Source organism: Danio aesculapii, chromosome 16 (genome assembly GCF_903798145.1).
Source record: "Danio aesculapii chromosome 16, fDanAes4.1, whole genome shotgun sequence".
NCBI classification, from domain to species: Eukaryota; Metazoa; Chordata; class Actinopteri; order Cypriniformes; family Danionidae; genus Danio; species Danio aesculapii.
In genome coordinates this window covers 34,392,286-34,419,032 of record NC_079450.1, presented here as the reverse complement: position 1 = coordinate 34,419,032, position 26,747 = coordinate 34,392,286, and the positions used below count along the sequence as shown (strand labels likewise).

At 34.7% G+C, this 26,747-nt stretch overlaps 3 protein-coding genes across 3 annotated transcripts in view; all 3 read right to left on the bottom strand.

The window, feature by feature from the left end:
- The window catches only part of vars1 (valyl-tRNA synthetase 1), a 43,391-nt gene extending 40,678 nt beyond the window's left edge, over positions 1 to 2,713 (bottom strand). Inside the window, exons 1-2 of the mRNA XM_056475195.1 lie at positions 2,639 to 2,713; positions 162 to 506 (exon numbers count right to left, since the gene is read on the bottom strand). Coding sequence (XP_056331170.1) covers positions 162 to 506 — 345 coding nt within the window. The 5' untranslated portion in view covers positions 2,639 to 2,713. The remainder of the gene's footprint in view (positions 1 to 161; positions 507 to 2,638) is intronic.
- Positions 2,714 to 3,900: 1,187 nt separating this feature from the next.
- LOC130242941 (uncharacterized) lies at positions 3,901 to 9,581 on the bottom strand. The gene is made up of 2 exons (XM_056474917.1): positions 9,142 to 9,581; positions 3,901 to 6,781 (listed from the first exon to the last, which is right to left on the bottom strand). The coding sequence occupies exons 1-2, from the start codon at positions 9,433 to 9,435 to the stop codon at positions 5,525 to 5,527; spliced, it is 1,551 nt and encodes a 516-aa protein (XP_056330892.1). The 5' UTR covers positions 9,436 to 9,581; the 3' UTR covers positions 3,901 to 5,524.
- Positions 9,582 to 9,882: 301 nt separating this feature from the next.
- Positions 9,883 to 19,112, bottom strand: ino80e (INO80 complex subunit E). Its single transcript, XM_056474918.1, has 8 exons — positions 18,667 to 19,112; positions 18,519 to 18,589; positions 18,377 to 18,429; positions 18,228 to 18,300; positions 14,370 to 14,481; positions 13,972 to 14,070; positions 12,665 to 12,873; positions 9,883 to 9,960 (listed from the first exon to the last, which is right to left on the bottom strand). Exons 1-7 carry the CDS (start codon positions 18,745 to 18,747, stop codon positions 12,667 to 12,669), a joined length of 696 nt encoding a protein of 231 aa, XP_056330893.1. The 5' UTR covers positions 18,748 to 19,112; the 3' UTR covers positions 9,883 to 9,960; positions 12,665 to 12,666.
- Between the last annotated feature and the right edge of the window lie 7,635 nt (positions 19,113 to 26,747).

The window sequence follows — 26,747 nt, the reverse complement described above, 5'->3', positions numbered from 1 at the left end:
ATCATGCCACCCTAATAAGTACCTAATTAAATTACCTAAAAAGAAACAGTAATCCTATACTTTACATTTTTACAGTAATTTAATTACAGTAAATAACTAGTTACTTTGTAACTAAATTACGCAAACACTGATTTTGATCATATGTGGGCACAAAGACGTACCTTCTTATCAACTCCCATGATCCCCAGCAGAGGGAAAGCCACAGCGCAGGCCACCGGCGTCAGCTCATTCTCAGCAAAGCTCAGCCACTGCCACACCTGACTCTCCTGCTTCTTATCACTGCCGGCTCGCTTGCCCGCTGCTGCCAGATACCAGCTCACAGCACTGGTGCCGCCGAGCACGGTGCCCCCCGCACCTGCTAAAACCAGCGCAGGTCGAGATCTGGCCACCTCTGGCGGAGGGTCCTGGTGGAGTATTCGTGGAGGAGATGGACAGAATTCAACAGCGATCAAGGGCAACAAACTCCTGAAGTCATCAGGGTGGGAAGAGATGTAGAGAGTGTCCATCTAATGGAGAGAAACATTGATTAAGATAATAAGCTTTTTTTCATTTCAGAAAATGAGTGAATGTGTACAACTTTTACATTTAAATACTTGAGTGTGAGAGAGAGAGTTTTGAGTTTATTGTCATTTCAGCTTCTCTGGCCATGTCATGGAAAAAAAACACAACGATCTTATAAATATAACATTTCTATTATTAAAAATGTTTATAACAATAAAAAATACACCAACAACAATAAATAATAGATAAAATCTCAAACGTTGTGTTTTAAGATTTACTTTATCAAATTTATAGCATTTTTGAAGGGCTCACATTTAAAAATATTTCCTTTAAATTATGTCTAGACAAACATTGTTGCATGATGACATTAAAAATAGGGTATTCCAAAAGTATATGTTTAAAGGCTTTGTTTCTTTAGTGTGTGTCACAGCTGAATAAATGAACTCAATTGAATTGAACTATATGTACTTTTTGTCACGTGACTGCTGCGTTTCAAATTATGGATTTCAAAACAGTTTGAGTAAATTCCATTCAACAGAGATTAAATTAATTATTCTAAATAATTAAGTTGAGCTACAAATAATAATCCATGAGCATAATGAAAACAAGGGTTTATGGTACATTTGGCTTTGCACTTTATCTTTATCTGTCATGAAAATAAGATTATGGTTAGTATTTTTACAAGACGTCAGTATAAGAAACATATTTTGAGTTCATTGTGTTTTGTTAGTCCAGGTTATTTTATCTTTGTATTTCCTGTAGTGCATTCATTCATTTTCCTTTGGCTTAGTCCCTTTATTTATCAGGGGTCGCCATAGCGGAATGAACTGTCAACTTATCCAGCATATATTTTATGCAACGGATGACCTTCCAGCTGCAACCCAGTACTGGGAAACATCCATACACACTCATTCACCACGACCAAATTAGCTTATTCAATTCACCTACAGCGCATGTCTTTGGACTGTGGGGGAAACCAGAGCACGAAGACGAAATCCACACAAACACGAAGAGAACGTGCAAACTTCACAGAAATGCCAACTGACCCAGCCGGGACTCAAACCAGCAACCTTTTTGCTGTAAACCAACAGTTCTAACCTTTGAGCAACCATCCCACCCTCCTGTAGTACAGTAACATTAAATTGAGATAAAGTTGGTTTATAATATTCATAAATTCTGACTTTGTCCTTAATAATACAATTTCAGAGAAGTATTCTTTGCACATTCTAAATGGAGAAATCATATTAGCAACCAATGACTAGAAAAGTACAACATTGTTCACAGTTAATTAAATGTTTGTATGCAATTTCAAATTCAGACTGAATATTAAAAGTACCATGGTAAACAATATAGGGATCTTGTCACAAGTTTTAATGGTTTAAAAATGAACAAACGTGCGGATATTAAACTAACTTTACCTCAATTAACGTTGAAGTTCCCTATAATAATATTGCTGTGGAAAAGCTGTTTTTTTGTGTGCTATTCATGGTCTGTAAGAAATTGGCTTTCAAATATCTGTGAGGTGAACAAAATAACCTTATTGTACATTTTTTTATATTAATAATAATAAAACTTCACTGACTGTTTACAGTTACTACAGTAATTCCAACAAAACATCATGGGACTGGTAAAAAGATGCATCCACAGTTCATAAATGAAAGTAAAATATTAAGCTGTATAACCAATCTTTACACTAAACATTTTTAGGAAAAAGTATTTACAACTGCTTTTCTGATTTATTTAATATAAGCTTCATAATTATTTATATTTGCACAGCCTACGTAAATGACAAACTGTACTTGACTGCATGACACTGTCAGATGATATTCAGGACAGAATCACACCATTTAACATTCCCTTCAGTACATTTACTCATTATAGTTCCACCTAGAAACGCAGTAACCATTTTGTTATTATATTATACTGTAATGGTTCATTAATAACTTCAGTATTTTGGAGTCTAAAGATAGACCGGCTAATTGGCTAAAGGCATGATCTGTTCCATTTCAGCACAGCTATGACTACAAAAGTCAAGAAACAACAAACAAGACATGCATACTTCTAGTTTTACTGACCAACACAAATACGGCTGGGTCTTTATATGTTAAAGTGTCGTGGAAGATCATTTGTTACTCACCTGTAGGCAGCAGTGGGGAAACGTCAGCCTAAATCCAGCATGCAGGCGATCCAACGCTTTCCTCAGGCGCTGCCGTAAAACAATATACACTGTCGTAAAACGCATCCGTCTGACGCAATAACAGGAGAACGTGCGTGATAAACCAAACCGTCTGATGTAAACCATTGAAAATGAGCAGATAGGGAAGTTTATTTTTAATTGCACACGGATTGCAAATCTTTTTGTGATGAAAAACATATCTGTTAAGAACATTTTGTTATTTTGAATATAAAAAGTCATGACAACCACATAGTTCAATATTGAGTTTTACATTTACAGATGTTGAATGTCTAAGCTTTATCCATCTAACAAAAAATTTGTAACGATCTTTAATACATAAAGTTAAACCAAAAGTTTTTAAATAGGGGGCTGTGGACAACTAGGGGTCAGCAAGAGATTTAAAATGATAAAAATAAAATAATAATTAAAAAACATGAAAATAATAATCGCTTTACAGCAAGAAGGTCGCTGGTTGAAGCCCCTGCTGGGTCAGTTGGCATTTCTGTGTGGAGTTTGCATGTTCTCCCCGTGTTCGCGTGGGTTCTTCGGTTTCCCCCACAGTCCAAAAACATGTGGTTCAGGTGAACTGGGTAAGCTAAATTGTCTGTAGTGTGTGTGAATGACTGTGTATGGATGTTTCCCAGTGATGGGTTGCAGCTGGAAGGCCATCCGCTGCATAAAACATGTGCTGGATAAGTTGGCGGTTCATTCTGCTGTGGCGACCCCAGATTAATAAAGGGACTAAGCCGAAAAGAAAATGAATGAACGCATAAATGCAAGAAAAAATAAATAAACAAGCAGACAGATAAATAATCCATCTAAAAAAAGAGAATAATTGAAATGTATAAAAACTAATTAGCAAAAATATTGTATAAATAATAAATGCTAATTTTACAGTATTTATACAAGGAATTATCCTTTTAACATCCTTTAAAAACATGAGAATCCTTTAAGAATAGACAAATTATATTTATAATTAATATTGCAAATTGGTATTCGGTGCTGCAGTGTTTTTGTACGTTTTGGTTTAATCACCACCCGAATCTTCACTTTGATCATATTTAATAACATAAATGACTGGTTATAGTAAAATAGCTCTAATAATAAGTGACGATACATTTAAAATACACTACACCATTTTTCTTTGCTGTTAATAGATTTATTTAGATCTCTGTAGACTCTCTTAATGAAGGCCTTGGCCTGTAAATGACAGAGAACACGACTCACAGAGAAGAGGTTTTATTGTAGCATATAAACCACAGCATAGCAAGGCATTTGTATGTCAAGTGAAATGACAAACACACAACAGTTACATCATCTTTATGACACATAACCAACATCGCTCAGCACCTTGAAACATTTAGAAATCTCCCTGAACCTACCGTTTCTTAAGAAACAAAAATCAGTGTGAACCCTCCAAAAAAAAAATTTTAACTTTGAAGGTGCATATTGGTCTTCCTCCTTTTAAGGCAGAATATACAAGATAGTTTCATGAAGTATCATGATTTAAATCCACATGCCTAATGCTCAATATTTAGTGCGCAGTCTGCTGGACACAATAGAGTGCTACAACCAGGTCGCGGAACTAAAAATCCCATTCCTTTTCTTTATAGGAGAACTGGTGTCTAACGGCATTGTTAAAGACAGACCTATATTGAGCTAGTTGTAAATCAACGGCATATGATTTTGTTGACGTCATCAGTCCACATATTTTAGCTTCTTTTTTTAAAAATCCATATTTATCAGCAGAAATCACAGGGTGGAAAACTGTATTACCCAAAAATTCTCCATCAAATATATATTTTCTATTATTTAAATGAATCATTTTACAGGTTTTCATTGTCTTTTTTATTTATGTCATTTGTGGTACTTGGGATTGTAGTTCTGTCCCTCTAAAAAGCTGTTTAGTAAAGTCTTCAACATTTGTTTTATTGTCTGATTTTTCATGTACTTTTCATTTGAATTAAAGTTTTTAAAGTGGTATTAAACCCACATGGTTTTGTTCATGACTTTCAATTTTATTTAATGTATTATCTATTAAAAATACAATTTTTCCAAAACCAAGGCTGCAACTTAAGTGGGTAAGTGGTGTTGCACTTTATTAGTTTATTATGCAAATAAGATATAGCTAACATATAGCCATACACACACACACATTTAAATCTATTCACCAACCACTTTAGATGTCAGCAATTCAGGTGTTTGCAAATGACACGGTTCTCCTTTTAAGGCTGAATATACAAGTTAGTTTCATGAGGTATCATGACTTAAATCCACATGCCTAATGGTCAATATTCAATGTGCAGTCTGCTGGACACAATAGAGAGCTACAACCAGGTCCCAGAACTTTTCCCAAAGAAAGTCCCATTCATTTTCTTTATAGGAAAACTGGTGTCTACTGATATTATTAAAGACAGACCTATATTGAGCTACTAAGTTATTAATCAATGGAATATGATTTTGTTGAAGCCATTTGTCAACATATTTTAGATTATTTGTTTTAAAGATGAATATTTATCAGCAGAAATCACAGAGAGGAAAACTGTATTACTCAAATATACATTTTCAACAATTCAAATGAATAATTTTAGAATTATTTGTTTCAAATGGTGTAATTTGTGAATTGTAGTTCTGTCACTCTAAAAGCTGTTTAGTAAAGTTATCTACATTTGTTTTATTGTCTGATTTTCATGTCCTTTTGTACTTTATCTATTAAAAAAAAACTAGGAAAGTTCTTCCAAAACCAAGGCTGCAACAAAAGTGGATAAGTCGTGTTGCACTTTATTTGTTGTGTAATATGCAAATAAGGTATAGCTAACACAGCCATATACACACACACGTTGAAATCTATTCACCAACCACTTCAGATGTCAGCAATTTAGGTGTTTGCAATTGAGATGATTCCTCTGAGCTTCCTCCGAAGGCTTCCAGAACATTGACTACAGTATTTTCCACCACTCCACCTACAATGGACACACCAAAGTTGAGCACATGACCCACTCCTTTACCACTTCTCCAGCTCAGTTTCCCAATCCCACTGCCTACAGTTGACACTTGGTGGCCCATTTCTGAAGATAAGGCCCATAGGTAATGTACCATGCCATCCCAGACTGACCCTAGAACAGTTACGATGATACTAAAAGCATTCCCCACTGTGCCTGTCATGATACCTACGGCATCTGAAGCCAGAGTCCCCGTTCCTATGAATCCCTCCTGGAATGCCAGCCCCAAACTGCCAGCTAGTGGAGAGAGACAGGCGTACATAGTGCACACGCTAGTTTCTCCAGTCTTGTACAAGGTGTTCAAGACGCATGAAACTCCAGAACACACTCCTGAGCCCAGATTGTTGACCAAAGTGAAGCTGTCAACAGGCACTGAGGCCAGAACAGCCAGATCTTCCTGGAGAACATGACCCAGTTGGAAAGGAAGATTAGTGGCTATGTTTACGATTGGAGAGAATGGGGCATAAAGGAGAGAGAAGATGGTGGACAAGATGTAGAGAAGAACTGATTCGGAGCGCTCAATTTCATCGCTGTCCTCCTGAATGTCCATGTCTGAACCCAAGGCGGATTCTGAAGACTCTGAGGTCACTTCCTCATCTATTGACTCTGCTTCTGCTTCCTGAGTGTTACCTTTGCTAATGTGTTCCTCGCTTTGTGCATCAGAATTGGGTGTTTCAATGCTATTCATCTCCTTTTTCAAAATGGAAGCAAGTTCCTCTTCTATCTCATGTCTCATTTCACCACAGTCTCCTGAAAACAGCCCTGTAACACCGACCCGCTCTTCTAGTGCCTTAATGCTGAGAACATTCACATCCCCCTCCTTTACTATCCCAAAACTGAAGCTGCCATCTCCGCCTGAAGCAGCACAACACAGTGCTGACCACATCGGTTTCCCTCCACATTCATTAAAGCCGCCCACACCAGTCTGCACATAAATTTCCCCACCATTCTCTGAACACTTTTCTATGATGGAACTCCGGATCAACTCGGCTGTCAGAGAATCCCACTGGAGGAACGGTGAGGATGATGGAGTCCCATCTGAGGTTTCTCTGTAAAGTGCTGGGATGGCCACATGGGAATCAACATTGATCTCTTGGGCTTCCTGCGGATTGAGAGAGACATGCATTTAATTTCTTATTTGATTGCAATACATTATTATTATTTGATTGCAATCTGTTATTATTATTCACCTTCATGTTGTTCCAAACCCCTGAGACCATCGTTTATCTTCAGAACACAAATTAAGATACTTAGATGAAATCTGAGAGCTCTCTTATCCTTACTAGACTGCAATGGTTCATAGATGTTCAGAAAGGGAACCAAAAACATTGTCAAAACATCCCATGTGGCTTCAGTGTTTCAAATGTAATCAGAAGAAGCTCCATAAACACTTTTGTGTGGCAGAAGAAAATGTAAATATGACTTTGTGCAACCAATGTCTTATCTACAGCATCAGACAAGGTTGCGCGTTTACTACAGGCAGTACAATGTTTTGTTGTTATTAGTGTCAGCAGCACAACATGCTAGCGTGCCGGTAGTAAACACCCAAATTTTTTTGGGTGCACAAAATTGTTCATGCAGCTTCGTATGATTACAGTTGAATCACATGGAATGTGTTGACAATGATGAGGGAGCTCTTGGAGTTCATCTAAAACGCCTTAATTTGTGTTTCAATGATCATGGGAATTATAACAACATAGGGGTGAGTAATTAATAACAGAATTTAAATTATTGGGTGAACTAACCCATCAAATCTATTTCACCACACTATAAATGAAATTATTTTGAGAGAATCAGAAAAAAACTGGAAAAACTGTGGTTGTCAGGGAGGAACGAGTTGTTTGCTTTGAGGTGTGACTAAATGAAACAACCTGTTCTGGCTCAGTTTCATGATTAGCCTCATTAGTTAAATGCAGTTAGACTGTCTTGGTTACTTAGCATAGCATTCATCCAGAATAATTACCTTAAAAAGTATTTCGTACTACTTTCAGACAACATTATAAAATATAATGACCCCCCCCCCCCCCCCCCCAAACAATGTAATGTGATAAAACTATAAAGAAAATAATATATGTTTTTAATAATATGATTTATTAGATAAACATTTCATTAATATTGTGCAAAATTATATTTGTGGTGAGTTTTAATTCCTATAATTTACCCAAACATGCAAATTCTGTCATCAGAATTTGTTTCAAAGCGGTTTTGAATTAATTTCTTCAATTGAACCCAAAATAAGATTGAATTATGTTGGAAACTAGGGATGTTCAGATCCAATCACATTATTGGAAATCGGACATTACCCCCTGATCAGGAGATATAATATATATATATATATATATATATATATATATATATATATATATATATATACACACACACACATACATATACACATACTCATTATTTTTTAACACATCTATAGTTATGCTACGACACTGAGTTAGACCTCTTTCTTGACTTCACACAGAAACAGCAATGTGTGCATTATGACATCAGTTTATTGCAGAGACGCTATTGGTTAAATACCTTTGCAAACACTGTGGGACTTTTAATTTTTTTGTTTACATGCTGGGTATTTTAGGTTGAGGTGCTATTTGTTTTTATATTAGATAATATATTTTTAGTAGCACTGATCCATTTCTTCGCTCTTCTTTATTCTTTTTTCATGTATTATAGAAGTATCAGATCGGGTTTCAGTATCGGCAGATACTCAAAATCAAATGACTCGGACTGGTAGCCATTGAACTCCATAGTATTTTTTTCTTTGGGAGTGAGTACATTTTAAGTTTTGGTTTAATATTCTAACCTTACCCTGTCATAAAAAAAAGTAAATGATCTGATAATTCAATGAACTTATTGGCTTTATAACAAACAGACATGAGAGGCTGCAGGGGTCATCTAAATGACATAATTTCCTGGGGGGGGTTTGTATATTGACTGTACCATGTGAAATTTTGTGGACAGCAAGAAAATCTGAATGCATCTCACTCATGCAGTGACTCAAGTATCTCTCTACTTTATGTAATACAAAAGCAAATGATTATGCTTTAAATTCACAAATAAGTCCCAAGTCCATCTAAAAAAAAAAGTGTATGAATATCAGAAGTACAAGTTGCATATTTAAAGTGTTTTTTATTATAAGAAAGGAATAAAATTATGTCATTATGCTGAAGCTATAAACACTGAGGTTTTCTTCTTCTGCTTGACTTAACAGCATTGTGCATTCGCAAGTCAGCAGAAACTGTAATGAATGTAGTTTAGCAAGACCCTCATTAAAAATTCAGACATCTACAATGACTTTACACTCATTTAGCATAAGTGGCTGTATAATAACTCAGCACTCAGCACTAATATCAGACCAATGCATTTCCAGCAGAAGCACCTGCTCAAATCTTCCCAACTCTAAACAAATCTCCAAGTCAGTAGCTAAGGGAGAGAAAAAAAAACATTGTGTCTCACCGTGCTCTGCTCTCCTCTGCCCCATCCATTATTCAAGCTGAGGTGAAGTGCTGTGAAGACTGTGCTCTGGCAGTTGGTGTTAAACAGTGATGCAAAAGGCCGTCCGGTCAGATGTCTGTGACACCTCTGCTCCAAACCCACATCAGAGAGAGCCTGTGGAGGCGAGCCCCTGAAAAAACAGTCATGGCACTGAAGGAAGCCTGGATCGAGATCTGCGTGTGAACTTGCCCGGACTACACCACCATTAACCAGCACTGCAGAGATCAACAACACAGTGAGTCTGGATAAATGCATGGCCAAAAGTCCTCGGTACAGCAGAGCAGAGACTGCAGCTAACAGTGCTGAACTAGCAGCTACACAACAACAAGATCTTTCTCTCTCTCTCTCTCTCTCTCTCTCTCTCTATTCGGCTATGCAGAATGAGTCTGGGCACAATCCCACCTTCTTCATCCCTCCCCCTTTCACTCCCTTTCATCCATCCCTCCCTTTCCAAATCACTCTTGCTGACTACACCTCGGCTTAGTATTGCTATAATGCACACAAACCAGAACACACACCTCTCGCACGCCTTCATGACTACCTGTGTGTCAGCATTCCCCAGCATTCACAATAGCAAACTTGCTTTTTTTGCAGCTAGTCATTTTTGATCTCTGCTTGGCTTTTTACAAGTGATGAAAACTAAAATATTTGAGTTTTTCCATTAAATGTACTGACTAAAAAGAAGACAGAAACACATGGGGATGTATTTAAAATATTTAATATAAAAAAAACATTAAAGAACAAAAATGATCATGTTTTGCTTGTAGTTTCTTTCGGCACCTATGTGAAAGAAAAAAGAAACAGAATTTAATTGCGTTTCATAAGTAATTGTGTTATTATTTAACTGATACAGATATAATGTCAGGTCTAATTCGGGTTCACCAGGTGTGTGTGTGTGTGCTTAATGATCCCTCAGAAACTTGCCTGGACTAGTGTTGATGTGCTCCTGGGTAATATGGGTGTGGCTTTCTCAATCTCTGTCTGTTTTTCCTCTCTTTGTTCTGCTCACTCAGTCTTTCATTGCTGTAGCACAACTCTATATTTAAAGTATGCTTGGGTAACACATTGCAGCTCTGCAGTCTTTAAAGAATGAGCCTATCCATTATCTACAATGAGTCAGGTGTTTTTAGTAACTCAATCTGTTATACAAACAAACGCCAATACCAGCATAACAGCACAAGTGCAGATTTCTTAATGATGAATCACAAAATCGTTTTTTTCACTTGGTTAATTTGCAATTTCCTACTAATAAAAGATATTTTAATAAAAGAAGAGCTTGCATATTTGAAAGGATCTGAATGATCGAACAATATCATATTTACAGTGTGCAGAAGAGGTTAAGACAACATGGTCCAACAATAACATGTTGGTAGGACAATAAGACAACAATATCTAATCGAAGATAAAAAGTCTTAATGCCCTGCCATTTTACGCTAAAAATGTTTCTTTTATTATCAGAAATGAATGTTATAGGTGCAAGAGATTTTTGTCTCTTTTTTATCTTATATTTACATGATATAAAATGCTAATTTTCTTCATTTTTTCTACTATGATTTTTCCCCATTCAAATACAATTATAATGTAACTACATACATGAACCAACAGTACAGTATTTGTATTTATATTTCATGTTTTTGTTTGTTTGTCTCAAATGTCATATGTCATTACGATCACAAAAATAAATTGAATTATAAAATATATTTAAATTTTTTAAAACAAATTTAGGGCCCTATTTTAACAATCTAGGTGCAAAGTCTAAAGCACATGGCGCAAAAGCATTAAGGGTGTATCTGAATCCACTTTTGCTATTTTAAGGACGAAAAAATATGCTTTGCGCCCTGGTGCATGGTTTAAGAGGGTTGTGCTTATTCTCTTAATGAGTTATGGGTGTGTTTTGAGCATAACATGCATTAAACCAATCAGAGCCTCATCTCACATTCCCTTTGAGAGTCAGATTCATCATGCCATGGTGCATTTGCTATTTACATGGCGGACTTTGTAAGTGGATAAACTGAACGCTTCACTAACGAGAAAACAGATAAACAGACCATCCACAGTGCGAGAATAAAGAACAAGCCTTCTCCATTGGGCCTCTTTACTTTTACTGTTTAAACAATGTGGCGAAAATGTGAAAATTACTGATGCGCTGCTCTGAAAATAGCAACAAATCGCACCATACATGTCTTGCGTCTTATTGCGCTAAATGTATGATAGGGCCCTTGGTTTAAGTTCCAACTCTTACTATTAACTAGTGGCTTATTACCTGCCTATTATTATTATATTGGCTGTTTATTTGTATATATAAAGTACATATTCTAATATAAATAAAACCTTTATATGTTACAATTTCTATTAAACTTCTTTATCGAATACCATAATTAAAAAAAATTCTAACACATACAGTACATATTCTGTATGATCTTATTCAACATCCCTAATCCTACACAATACCTAAACCTAACTACTACCTTAACTATTGCCAGCAGAAAATTAGGAGTTTGAGTCAATGGTTAATGATTATTAATAGTGAGAATTGCACATAAAGTGTAATTACATAAATTAAATATGTGCAACCTTTTTTATATTGCAAAAATATTTCACAACATAACTGTTTTACTATATATTTTTTATCATATAAATGCAGATTTGTTGACCATAAACAAATCTAAAAAATAAAAATAAAACACAATTTGATCAACCCCGTTTGTTTCGCAGATAAATAATATTATACCGCCATTCTTAAATTTGAGCCCTGGAAAAGCTACTTGTTTTTATTTTAAATTTACAAATAGTATTGAGATCTACAAAATGGAAAAAAAAATCACTTTTGTCCTCAATTTAAAGAAGGATATATTTCTGAGAAAATGGAGGAAATGGGTTGAATATATTTTAGTTAGAAGACCCGACTTCTACCTGACTTCCCGACTGCTATAAATGAATAGAAGATGATGTTCTGATAGATAAATATATGCTAATGTATGTACATGTATACGGTTATACTTATTTATATTACAATGTGTGAAATTCCCACGTGTATAATGAAGATGGTCAGTTGAGATTATTCTGGAAGGAATTATTATGACATGTGTTCTTACCCTGGATGTAAATAGTGCTTTATGTTCTATTTATTTTTGATTACTATATTTATTTTATCCTTTTCTTATTTTTATTTTTCTTTCTTTATGCTGTTTCTCATTTTATAATCCACAAAAATTTGAGTACTACTGTGTAGTAAATTCACCTGACAATAATGTACGTATTTTTTACACCACTTAAGTTCAAATACTGTGATACCAATGTACCCTGAAATGCTGTATGATTGTACTCAAAAGTTCACAATAAACATAAAAATAAAAAAATAAATTTACAAATAGGTCTACATTTAAAGTTGGAACTAATAATATACAGTATAACAAAAGATCAGGAAACCCCTTTAAACAGACAGAAGAATCTCTCAGTAGTTGTGGCTGTATTTGTGTATTACCTTCACTCATTGGGTATGTCAATGACCAACTCTGCCTCATCTCCCTCTCCTCTCTCCTCCTCTCCTCGGTCACTCTCTACTTCACTGTCTCCCTCGTCCTCTCCTGCGTCTTCGCTCAGCATCTGCTGCGGGACCCAGCTGAATGGCCCACTCGCACCCCCCGCTGCACCACTGCCCGCTGGGTAACTGGAAGAGAGTGGACCAACCACCTGAACAAGCGAGAGATGTGAAGAAATGGTTGTGTAAACGAAAGCTGTACTTTAACAGCAAGATTATAAACTCTAATGGCCACTTCAATTGTTTATTAGAATTTTTTAATTTTCTAAGAATGAACAAGTATACTATTGAGTGAATTTATAAAGTTGAAGTAATAAAAGACTATTCAAATTAACACAAGACATAAATAAGTTACTTAAAAAAAATTATCGGTTATCCTCACAGCTCTGAATAACACGATATTTACATTAAACAGTAAAAAAAAGAAGAGCCAATTTTTGCAAAAGCACATAACTTGGCTGTCATTAATCTTCATAAATATTTTAATGGTGCATTGAAGAAATTATTTGCAAAAAAATTAATGGATAGTACACATAAATATGAAAATTATCTCATCATTTACTCTCTCCAGTGGTTTGAACCCTTTATAATTTCCTCTGTTGGACACAAAAGAAGATCTTTGGAAAATGCTGGTTGCTGACAGCAATGCATGTAAGAAAATTGGTGTCAGCTATGAGCATTTTTCAAAATATCTTCTTTTGTGTTCAACATCTGAAAGATTTCAAATGAGCACTTAAATGATTTTATGAGAACTATCCCTTTAAAACAAGAGTTTTTGCTAATGTGCCCTTCATGTGCAATGCAGTAAAATATGCTTAAAGTCCGAGTGAACTGAAAGTAGCTGAGACTTATTTTAGTATGTTAACGTGCTATCAACATAAAATGAATAATGAGTAGAGGCAGGGCTTTCTTTTGTGCTTCATTTCCTCATAGCAAACTAATGGTTAAAGGGGCGTGGTTAAGTATATTAATGTACTGATGCTATAAAAGCTATTAAATTGACACAAACAGAGAAAGATCGTTACTCCAAACAGAAACAAATTGTCATATTTTATGATTTAAGATTACCAAAACGTTTTATTTCAGCAGATTAAACTGCGCAGATTATTTGTTTACCCAAAGAATAACAATGTGAGCCAGCAATATAAAGTAAAATTTGATTTCACATAGATTTCAAGTCATTTTTGTGTGTGGCCACGTGAATAAAGACATTCGTGCTTCCAACAACCGTCCCTCTTTTCTTCTCTCACCTTCCCTGAACCATCTTTCCTGTGTTTGGCCAGTTTTGTTTTTCTCTCTTTCTTCACTCGCTCAGCAGAGGGAGCCAAATACTCAGGAGGGAAGGGTAACTGCTCACCCACAATCACACACACATACATACACACATACATATATACACACACACACAAGGCCACCGAAGAATAACAGTCATTTCCACACACATGCACACACCCAGAGTGCCCAGATGGATGTGTGTGAAGTCCACATAAACCAGGTGAGGTGATACAAAGACAAAAAAGAGAGAACAAAAATATGAATAAAATGACAAAGTAACTGGTGATAAAACAGAATGCAAAACAATGCGAGTAACTGAAAGGCATGAGTGCAGCAGACGTGTGGCTTGATGATGAAGGTGTGATGTACTCACAGCATTGAGGTATTGTGCTGAAGCAGAGGACTGGAGAGCACCAGAGCGGGACAGGAGAGACAGATGAGGAGATGAGGACGACGGAACAGGAGGAACTCCAGGACTCCTCCTCCTGAAACAAAACATATCTATTTATTTACTCAAAACTTTAAGGAGTTTTAAACATATTTATTATCATAAACATTTAGGAAAAACAGATTTAAAAATCTTAGAAAGTGCAAAGAACAGGGTTTCACAAAGTCAAATTTAAGACTTTTTAAGGCCTTTTTAAGACCCCCAAGAATGAAATTTCAGACTTATCTAGGGTTAAATGCTAAGAATTTTTTCAATGGCCCAGCAGAAAAAAATATTTTCACTTGCCCCATCAAAAAACTATATTACTAACTTCTAATTAATAATTTTTTAACCAACAAATTTTAAATAAAGTGTCAAAAACAAGCAGACAGTAGTTGTATAAATAAAACATTGTATACATGATACATTTTTCAACATTACTTAAAATAAACTATTAAAAAAGTAATAAACTAAATGTATGCACAACAGACTGTTATAATATTAGTTATAATATTATATTTGTATTGTTGGTGATAACATGTGTTGGATCGATTAGGTAGCTTTATATAAACAAAGGACAATTAAGAGCTGTTTAAAATTATTTAAAGGGCACCTATGATGAAAATCATCTTTTTTAATCTGTTTGGACAGAACAGAGTGTAGGTATAGTATATCCACAGTCATATTGGGGTGATATAAAGACAATAAGTCTGTTTTTTTTCAATTTCCTGACTTTAAAATAGCATCCAAATCCTTCCCATTTTAAGGCCCCCCGCAATTTGACGTAGGACTGCAGTTTCCCCGCCCACAGAATTAATTGACAGCTGCGTATTAACATGTCTCCGTAGTAGCCGTATAATCATATCAGGACAGTTCAATCAAGGCAGGACGTGCGCAAAGCAACTGGGAATAAAAGATCTGTTCACTTCGCTAGCATCATCAATCATCATCAAGTGTGATCAAGAGAGAGTTTTACAAGTTTAACAGGTGTTTAAAACAGTGCATGTTTGTAATGAATTACAGCGATTTACTTCAGCTTTACTTTACCACCACAGCCGCGTGTCAGAACAATTATAAAGGAAGACACTTCAATCCCGGGTTGTGGATGTTAAATCAGGTGTATTTTCTATATTAACATAACAAATATTCATACAGCAGTGGATATTAAAGTGTATCCTTTCACATTTGCTGTGCAAAACCAGTGCAAAGCTAAACGCGCATGCTGTCTGTGCGTGTGTCCGCTGTGTGCGTATCTGTGTGTGTGTGTGCATGAACTTTGTAACGTCATTGTGTGTGACTCATCGTTGCAACTACACAACAAACACATCAAATACTCATTGGTAAAGTTCTTACTGTAATATTTTTCACAAACGTTACGCGAGATCTGCTTCCTTCATGTCTGTTGTCTGATGCAGACGAGGGTGGAGATTGAGGCGCACTCTGACAGGCACGTGGAAGCGGTAGGTGGGGAGGACTAGCATTAAAGGCATAGTTCACAAAAACCGCTACAAGATGCTCAGAGCTATAAAATACAAACTTCTGAAAGCTATAATAAATAATCTGATGGGTGTTTTGAGCTGAAACTTTACAGACACATTCTGGAGACGCAAAAGACTTATATTAAATCTGGAAAAAGGGGTAACCTAGGTGCTCTTTAAAATGAACAAGACAATACTTCAATGAATTTAAGACTTTTCAAGGCATAAGTTTGTCTCTGAAATTTAAGACATTTTAACAGACACCCTGAAGGAAGAGGTTACAATGTTTGTTGGGACAAATAAAGTGAAGGTTTGAAACCACTTTGTAAGAATGTTTCTAACATAGTTAGCAGAATGTTAACACGAAGTATCATGCTTCAAAGTGAATAATATTTTATTGTAGTCACGTATATGCATTTATTATGCATTAATTAATTAATTCATTTTCTTTTCAGCTTAGTCCCTTTATTAATCAGGGGTCGCCACCCAGACGGGGCTCAAACCAGCAACCTTCTTGCTGTGCCACCGTGACGCCCTGCATTTCCTATGTTTATTAATAATATATATTTTTTTATTCAAAGATATTCAAAAGTGAATTATCAGTCACTGCCTATGAGTTACTACAAATGTTCTAGTCGCTCTTGTGTTGTGCGAATATGGAGGCAAAATTTTTTGCATTTAAGATTTTTTTCCCAATCAAATGCTTATTCATTTTATTGCCAAATTCAAAATACATTCATTTTTATTAATAGATTCATGTTTATACTATGTTTGGGGTCAGTAAAAATTCTTAAATGTTTTTCAAAAGAAGCCTGCATAATAATATTATGGAATAGCATCAAAAAACTACTGTTTTAGCTAAATTGTCCGTACTGTATGTGTGTGAATGAGAGTGTATGGATGTTTCCCAGTGATGGGTTGCAGCTGGAAGGGCATCCGCTGCATAAAACAAATGCTGGATAAGTTGGTGATTTTTTTCAGCTGTGGCAACCCCTGGTTAATGAAGCGACTAAGCCGAAAAGAAAATGAATTTATTAACATGTATTTAGTGTTGCTGCAGGTAAGGCAGATTCCAATTTTTCAATAACTAGTAAAGTAGCACACTACTTTTTTAATTTCCAATAAAATATGCGAGATACTTTTTCAAAAAAAGTAATGGCAGTTAGGTTATTTTCCCATTTACTGACTGATGGCTTTCCTAGACCAGTGTTAAGGTATAAGGAGTAAGTACAGATTTGTTGTGTATGACATACAAACATGATAATTACTGAAGTTCTAGCTTAAATGTGAACATGTATTTCCTTATCTCACTTTCACACAAAAAAAACATTAAATAAAAAAGTGTGAAAAGCAAACTTTGAATATTAATAGCTGAAAGATTTGTTTGAGCTCAACTGTACAGAGTGAGATTACCTGAGAGATTTACATTTTTTAAAACTAGAAGTACTTTTATATTATTACAAACAAGCCAGCAAAGTCCAGATGAAAAAGGTAACACAGAACACAACGCATAATCTAAGCAACATATTAAGTTTTTTCTTCTTTTCACATTTAGTAGTTTACTTTTTTTAACTTTGATTGTATCATTACTTTTGAATGTTTTTAAAAGAAGTCCTTGCTGAATGAAACTATTATTTGCTTTTTAATTTAAGCTCCAAAATTTTAATGGTAGAGTATACACTTTATAAAAAGCTGCACGATCCTGGAACATTTTTACATTGCTCTATTTTTTCCCCTGCAATACATGTTGCGATATAAATACAATTTCACCACATGACTTAAATAGCTCTATTTGGAAAGTCATTACTCTTTTATATACATATAATAAAGAAACTACAGTCATACATAAACACAATGGAGCTAATGTTAAAGTGAAAACTGTGATTTATGGTTTTCTGTGGAGTGCCCAAGTTTAGTTCCAACTTCATTCAGACACACCTGGGCTATCTAATCGTCGTCCTTCAAGGCTTTCTAGATTTTGCAGGTGTGCTGGGGCAAGTTGGAGCTAAAATCTGCAGAACACCAGCCCTCCAGAGCCGAGTTTAGGGACAGTATTCTGGGACAAACATTTTGTAAATCAAATGTAAAAGGGAATAGCAATTTTTTTTTTTACAACTTTATATGTTCTCTTAAAATACTTTAAACTCTTTAAATGTTCACAGGGGCCTTAAAAACACATGGACTTTCAACTTTTACGCTTTTGCTCTATAATGGTTAAATTCTGCACTGTCTTCACATATCTCATGTGTTTTGGCCTGTGGATTCTGGTCATCTGGATTCTAACATTATAAAATTGCAGATAAAAATCAGCATGTTGTAGACTCACTTTTTCCCTGCTTCCCTGTCTCTCTCTCTGGCTCCCTCTCCATCACTGTCTGAGGAAACTGTTGCATCAGAGTCTGAAAACCAAAACAGGGTCAACACACAGCATCACTGGAAGATGTTTTAAAATGAGAATGTTAATTTAAGACCCACCAGATGATTCTTCATCCACCCTTTCATACTGCAACAGCCTGTCCAACAGAAAACTGACACAAAAAAAAAGAAAAAGTGTTCAGTTATATTTGTAGATCAAGCAAAGGTGAAGTGTTTATTTAATAGTAGTTATAAGGTCTACCTTTTGTCTCTAGAAACTTTTAATAGTTTCCTCTGAGCTCTTCTCAGCTCTTCTTGAAAACACTCTTGCTCCTGAAGAGAAATAAACACTTAATAAAATGATCGACATAGAATTAACAGTGAAAATTAAAGATGAAGATGGTACTTACATACACAAGAAACTTTAACTTGCGTTTAAGATTTTTGTATTTTCTCTTGTAATCCACCTCTACTTCAGCTTGCCCGTTCATGTCGGACGCCCAAATGTAAATATACAGTCGTTCTTTCAAGTGGTTTTGCTATTTCATGTGAATCTCGAGTGACTGAAACTTTACTGTTGTCCTTCGAATGGCAATGTCTATGTTTACTCCGCAATTTAAGTCACTAACGTTACAATAGATTGCTAGTATTTTTAGCCAAGCTAACGCTACATAAACATAACGTAAATTAATTAACAAACGACATATTTATTGCTTGCAATAACATATTAGCCACTGCCAAATAGCAAATGAGAATGTAATAATATATGCCTAACAAATTTAAGCCATATTTAAGAATAAAGCTCACATCTCACGCATGTCATGTACAACGCTGCTGAATTCGACGTGCTCTTTGTTTACTTCCGCTTCAGCGTAAGTCATACAGGAAATGGACAATTTCTATAACGTGGTTTCATGGTTAGCATTCAGTGTCTTACAATTTAAATATTTACTAAAAGCAAATACTGATTTTAAAGTTCACCAAATGGTGTGAGTATACTTAGATTTTCATTTTCAATCATCCTTTGCTAGTTTGAAAACAATCACAATCAGTGGGTTAACATTAACATATAAATTAATTAAATTCAAATGAACAAAATAGATATATTTCAATCATTAATTGAATACTTTAAATTCAATTACAGTGAATGCAACTAAAACGTTACAATTTTATTTCAAATTAGCAACTGATGTTAGGGGCCCATTTTACGCTAGCTAGGCCACTATGACTTCAAACTTAAGTCATATTATAATAATGTAATGGAATTGAAATACAATTATAATTGTATAATTGAAATATAATTAACAATACAAAAAATCAAAATTGTTCTAGTTTTAAAGCAGACTCTGTTCGCATAATGTATCAGATGTTGATAGCGTGTTTTAGGCAATGTTATATAGCACATTTTGGAACACTTCAGTGTTTTGTTAATTAGCATGAATTCACATGTTGTTACCACAATTAGCACGTTGTTAGTATATATATATATATATATATATATATATATATATATATATATATATATATATATATATATATATATATATATATATATGTATATATATATATATATATATATATATATATATATATATATATATATATATATATATATATGTATGTATATATATATATATATATATATATATATATATATATATATATATATATATATATATATATATATATATATATATATATATATATACACACACACACACACACACACACAAAAGCACTCTTCCTCGTAAGTATTTACAGTAAAGTTAAACATTGGGTTGTTGGTTTGATTCCCAGGTGAAGCAAGACCTGATTAAACGTGATAAAACATATATATTATATATGTGATTATAACAGTGCTATTGTAAAAGTTCATTTCAAATAAACAAAACTTTACATTTTTATTTATGTTAAAATGCAATAATTTATTTCATGCTGAAGCAGCATTTTTAGTATCATTACTCAAGTTTTTGATGTCCGACTATACATGAAATCATTATGACATTCAGTCAAAGATTTAATGTAGATATGCAATACTGTTCTGTGCACCATGCACTGGAGGAGAGGGGTGAGTCCTATTGTCTATTCAGTCTTCGAGATTGTCTCCATTCTTCTCTCTTTTGTTTCATCAATCTTTCTCTTCTTCCCTTTCTCTGTGAAAGACAAGATTACCAAAATATTAAGAGATTACCAAGGTTTAAAAGGACCAGTCAATCATTCAGTTGGTCATTATAACATTTTAATAGAATAATTATCTGATCATCACATTTAGTTCTTAAAGGATTCATACTGTATCTTACTGGAACTCAAGCTTTTTCTAGCATTGCTCACAAATTAATTCTCCTTTAAATGAAGGTCTGCAGAGGTATATAATAATGCTACTACATTCTAGTTTCTTCAATTATAGTGATCCAAAATCCAGAAAAGTTTAAAATGGGTTTAGTTTAGTAGTGCGTTTGCCAAAATGTTCTGATCATCTCAGGGTTTAATTTAGTTTAATTAAGTTTAATTAAACTGTGAAGAACGAGGAAATACAGTGGAGAAATAGAGATATTTCATCTCCAGCCTCGTGGGGGCAGCAGAGGCCCCGCATACTTCGACAGGACTCAGCGACACTTTATTAGGTAAGCTACACATTGCTTGTAGGCCTCTTTTGCTTCATTAATTCTTCAGGGTAAAGATGTAGCAAAGGTTTTCTGCATTCAACATTACTAAGAAATAAAAAAAAAAATCACATACTTTTGTTAATTCTGTATTTAGTTGATGTTTAAGATGACAAACACTTATTGTCACAGCATTCCTAGACATACTTTCTTCATAAGGTGGTTTTGGGCCACAACATCATGAAATGTTTCTCATTTTGACGGAAATCAGCCAGCCAAATGTCCATCATATGAAAATATTATTAAGGGAAAGTTCTGATGTGCCGTCTTTCACTATGTCAATGCGACATGATGCACAGTTGAAGGCAAAAGTATTAGCCCTCCTGAAATGATTATTATTCACTTATTTCCAAAGTGCTAATTTACAGAGAGTTTTTTGTTTTTGTCAAAACATTTGTTGGTAAAATGTACCTCATCTAAAAGTTTTATAAATAAGCTTTTCATTGATGTAGTGGTTGTCAGGAAAGGGCTATATTTGGCCAAGATAATACTATTTGAAAATCTGCAATCTGATGGTTAAAAAAATGTAATGTTGAGAATTTCATCTTTAAAGCCACTGAGTTTTGATATGTTTGTGCTAAGTAAATAACAACATTTCTTTATGGAACATGATCTTTACTTAATATTCTAATCAGAATAAGAGAAAAATCCAAATTTTGATCCATACAATTGCCAAAAATATACCCGTGTAACATAAGACTAATTTGGGTGGTCCAGGGTCACATAATAGTGTAATTCAAGTTTACCCAGAAAGTTTTTGTTTGTTAGTTTGTTTATTTGAAATTATGATTTAATTCCATTAGTTTGACTTTTTAATGACTGGATAACATGTTCAAATTCAGTTTATTTTTTTAAATAATATATCACTTTTAAAATTCTTGGTCAGAGTTTGATAAATATGTTGCTAAAGGTGCCTATCGCAGCAGAAATAAGTTAATGCAAGTACAATTTATTTTGTCTGTAAAATTTGGAGTAATGCTTATGTTTTGTTTGAAATAACATAGCTTTTGTTTTTATAGCAATCATGAGTAAAAAAGTAAATATTCATAAAGGCAAAATCTAAATAACATTTCTGCAATATCAATGAGGTTAACAGACTGATGATTCTCAGATTATATATTCTTGTTAATTCAATAGATTATTTATTTAAACGTTTTCTTATTTGCATCTATCTATCTATCTATCTATCTATCTATCTATCTATCTATCTATCTATCTATCTATCTATCTATCTATCTATCTATCTATCTATCTATCCATCCATCTATCCATCTATCCATCTATCCATCTATCCATCCATCCATCCATCCATCCATCCATCCATCCATCCATCCATCATCCATCCATCCGTACACACATACATGAAGTTAATACAAATTGCATATATGACATATATTTTAAATATGTCAAATCCAAACATAATTTGCATAAATTCCCATAGCCTGTATCAGATTATTTTGGTTTGCGTTACTACAGGTTTTCTGTAAAATCTATTGTAAATATATATGTTTTATTTTAAGCACCATGTAACTGGGACATTTTAAAGGGTTGATTCACTAAGATATCATATTTTAAACTTTAGTTGATGTGTAATGTAACTGTGTGAACATAAACAACATCTCTGATACACTCAAAGTTCAAAGCAAAGGGAGACACTGGCTTTTACAGCGTTAGCATAGCAAAGCCTACAGTGAACGAATTTAAGGACTACAAAAAATACATTTAAGTTAATGAGATCATAAACCCTTCAGGGTACGCGCATACACAGAGCGCAGCAAAGGGGCGTGGCCAGAGGCGCTGTAATGTTATAACAGAAAAAGCTAAAATGCCATCTAAGCGCTGCTATTTTTTCCACAGAGCTTCTTCAGTTTCTGTATTTAGCCTTTCAAAGGACACGACACAAAGAGAGAAGTGCTTACAATTAAATTTAATTATGTTCCTGAGAATTATAAAAATATATAGCTCTAGCATTTGACAAAGGACAACTTCCAGAATCTCTCCCAGTTCAGTGCTGGATTCGGCTAAAAACTCCTCCAAATGACGAAGCTGTGGATTGTGAGCCACAACCTGTGAGCATTTTAATTTGTTAAAATTGATCTATTACATGTATAGTTTCTAGCGTTAATGTTATGTTTTATCGAAGGTGTTAACAAGGATGTAAACAACGGGAAATGCTGTTTGGCACTGCTAAGATTTTAGCTCCAAATTCATATTTATCAGTCAAACCGCTGTAAACACTCACAATCTTTAGCAGCGCTGCAGTGTCTTGCTATGTGGTCACTTTCCCTGAGTTCTACATCTCAAATAACAAACTTGCATAAGATATGTGAACATATCATATTATTTACACATGCTTATTCCGAATATATGTGAAAGACACATGTCAGATTTTATTTTAGAGAGCAGGCGTGAGGTTCAGCTGTGTGCTCTTCATTTTCTGTCTGATTTAGCTACTGTTAACACAGCGCTAAAATGCATCCTTGTAGGGGCGTGACGTGGAGCCAATCCGGGAATCACAGCACATTATGTTAGCTGACCAATCAGAGCCTCTTTCGGCCGGGCCTTTCAGAGGAACTAGGAAATATGACAGTCGTTTTCATGTTAGCTGAGTCGCTGTAAATAATCAAAGTAAGATATATGAAAAAATAGCGTGATTTTCTTCAAGTGAAACATGAGCACACATTGCTTTGCTTCTTACAAACACAACCAAGCCTTAAAAAATACACTGTGAACCACCTCCTTAAAAACCTCGTTTAGGCTCAATGGATGCTTAAACACCAAATACCTGTACATGTAAATAGGCAGTGTTTGCACTAATATTGCATGTTAATTTTGGAATATCGAAAGATATTGGCAAAAAAAAAACATTTCATAACATTAGGCTACTCTGTGGTATCAAAGGCATCTGACGACCTTTGCCCTAAAGCACGATGTTTTAAAATTAGTCTGTGTAATTTGACCATTTTGAAGTGTCTTGTGTAGCTGCATTGTGTGTGACTGTGCATTATAAAAATGATTGCACTCTCCCTTTTACTGAGTCTGCATCTCAGCAGTCAGACACTCAGGACAGGTCTATGAATAATACATTGCCTTGGATGAGTAGTGTTCAGAGAGAGAGAGAGATGACGTATTCCACAAAGGATTTTTTTTTCTTGTCAAACAACTCTGCCCTCCTCTATTCCACAGAAATATTTGAAAAATCTTTGTCGGACAGACTACTCTTTATGAAACATAATCTTCCTCTGTTTGCACGTAGAACACAGGCAGTCTCTCTTCCTATATATCATTTGTGAGTTTATACACTCACGCACACATAGACAAAATCCTTGTCAGACCCCTTATAGAGTGAAACATAAGCCCCTCCGCAGCCCTTCTATCTGTCTTGTTGCCTGTAATAGTCAGCCTCTGTTCTCTGACGTTGGCTCTTGTTGCAGACAGAAATAGAAAATCTCTTCCCTCACTTCCATAAATCGCTGGTGTGGCGCAGAGAGACAGCTGTGGAGCCCACAATACCTCACTTTGCTCTTTTTCTTGTGTGTTGACATCCCATTATGTGAAATCAAATGATGTCTCAAGCCATTAAGGATATTATACTGTAATTATTTTTAACCTAACATCAATTTGTGCAGATCAGTCAAATATTTTGGTCACCTTCGGTCTCTAGCCAATCATTCTGTTGCCTTGATATATTATAGTCTTCGTCGCAGCCAGAGGAACTATAGCCTACTCATAATATAAATTATAAAGATATAAATAAGGATATATTTTTTGCATTGACAAATTTTGGAAATGGGTCATATCATTGGCTTTATCTAAGCAGGTGAATTTGATAAATGTTCTAGACAAATACAGGAGCTGAAATTTATAAACATGCTCATTCAATGGCTTATCTTTATTCCATAAAACATATATTTAAGCATTTAAAGGGATAGTTCAACCAAAATTCTGTCATTAGTTTATCCTTTACTTGTTCCTTTCTTCTGTTAAACCCAAAAGGAGATATTTTAAAGAAAGCTGAAAACCTGTAACCATCTACTTCCATATAAGGAAAAACAAATACTTAAAGGTCAATGGTTTTCAGTTTTCCTTAATATGTATAATTTTCTATTTGGAAACGCTTGCGGGTGAGTAAAAAGTGAGCAAGTGTTCAGTTTTGGGTGCAGTATCCCTTTAAAATGCTTTTAACATGTAGCAAGATATGTTTATCTTGTTGTTAGCACAATTTGAGCATGATTATTACACTGCTAGTATGAATTTAGCATGTCTTAGCAAGTTTCTAGCCTGAATTACCATGATTTTATCATGCGTGGCATGTTGCTAGCATATTTTAAAGGGCACCTATGATGAAAATCAACTTTTGTAAGCTGTTTGGACAGAACTGTGTGTATGTATAGTGTGTCCACAGTCATATTGGAGTGATATAATCACAAGTCTCTTAATTTTTTTTAAATTTACTAACGCTAAAATAGGACCCAAATCCCAGTGATTTTGAGGCCCACTGCAATGTGACGTAGGAGTATGGTTTTACCCACCCACAGATTGATTGACAGGCACCATGTTTCAATAATTACATGTATACACGTCCACAGAACATTCTTTTGCAAATAAATTGAGATCAAAATATTTGAACCACTCTGTGATTTTTAGAAGTTTTGTAACTTTAAAACGTTTTTAAAACAGAGCATGTTTGTAATAAGGTAAGTAAAATCGCCATGTCATTCTTAAACGCTATAATCACCATGGCCTCATGATATCAGTAAATGTGTGTGTGTGTGTGTGTGTGTGTGTGTACTGCATTTGTGTGAGACTCATCATTTCAGAAAGGCTTGAATAAACTCCACCATAAACGCATCAAATAAACTTGGTATTTTTGACTAGTGACCTTATTTCAGCTTCATCCGTGTCTGTCTCTATCACTGACTGCTGTTTATCTGATATAACGCAGGAGAAGCAGACACACACGTGGGAAAGGTGGGTGAAGAAAAGCAGCTCATTTACATTTAAAGCTACAGTCTACAAAAACAGCTACACTGTACTCAGACACCAAAATCTGCAGATTCTGGAGGCAATAATAGAAAATCTTATGGGTATTTTGTGCTGAAACTTTACAGACACCAAAGGCTTATCTTACATCTTGTAAAAGGGGTAAAATAGGTGCCCTTTAATAACATGAAGTAGAATGTTGCATTTTTTAGCTGCTGATCGAAAATTTGTAAACATGTTTGATGATGTTCCGTGCATTACTTAGCATGTTTGGTATGTATACTTAGCATTTTGCTAAAATGAATTAGCATGATAGCGACTGGAAGGGCATCCACCACATAAAACATATAACAGAGTAATTGGAAGTTCATTCTGCTGTAGCCTCCCCTGATAAATCAGTGACTAAGCCAAAGGATAGCGAGAGAGTGAGAATTAGCTTATATTAACATATTAAGTGCTATTTAACTTAGCCAAATAACTAGCCATTGTAGTCTAATTTGAAAAAAAAGAAGACATTTTTATTATTATTATTTAATTTTTATTATAATTTTTTATGTAAACAGAACATTCCCAAAACTTTACCTTTTAAACCTTTACCTTTAAAAAAAATGGTCGCCAAAATGAACCCAGTTTCCAGAGAAGGATATTTGGTTCTAGAAGTTACAAAAAGGAACCAAACAGGAACAGTATGTCAATGTTAGGGGAATGCTATGTTTGTGCTGGGTATTAGATACTAGATGTCTTGTGTATATACATTTATGAGTTTTGATTTTGACCTAATCTGGTTATTTGTAACTCATTTATGAAAACATTGTTTCAGCTTCAAATGGCAATTGGTATTAAAA

Bases quoted from the DNA above. Each gene is read 5' to 3' on its own strand.
- LOC130242941 (XM_056474917.1), bottom strand. From the start codon at position 9,435: ATGCATTTATCCAGACTCACTGTGTTGTTGATCTCTGCAGTGCTGGTT. The intron at 6,782-9,141 runs GTGAGACACAAT...CTCAATCCGCAG, and splicing joins GCAGAGGAGAGCAGAGCACG to GAAGCCCAAGAGATCAATGT.
- ino80e (XM_056474918.1), bottom strand. From the start codon at position 18,747: ATGAACGGGCAAGCTGAAGTAGAGGTGGATTACAAGAGAAAATACAAA. The intron at 18,430-18,518 runs GTAGACCTTATA...TTTTTGTGTCAG, and splicing joins AAAGTTTCTAGAGACAAAAG to TTTTCTGTTGGACAGGCTGT. The intron at 14,071-14,369 runs GTGAGTACATCA...GTGGGTGAGCAG, and splicing joins CAGCACAATACCTCAATGCT to TTACCCTTCCCTCCTGAGTA.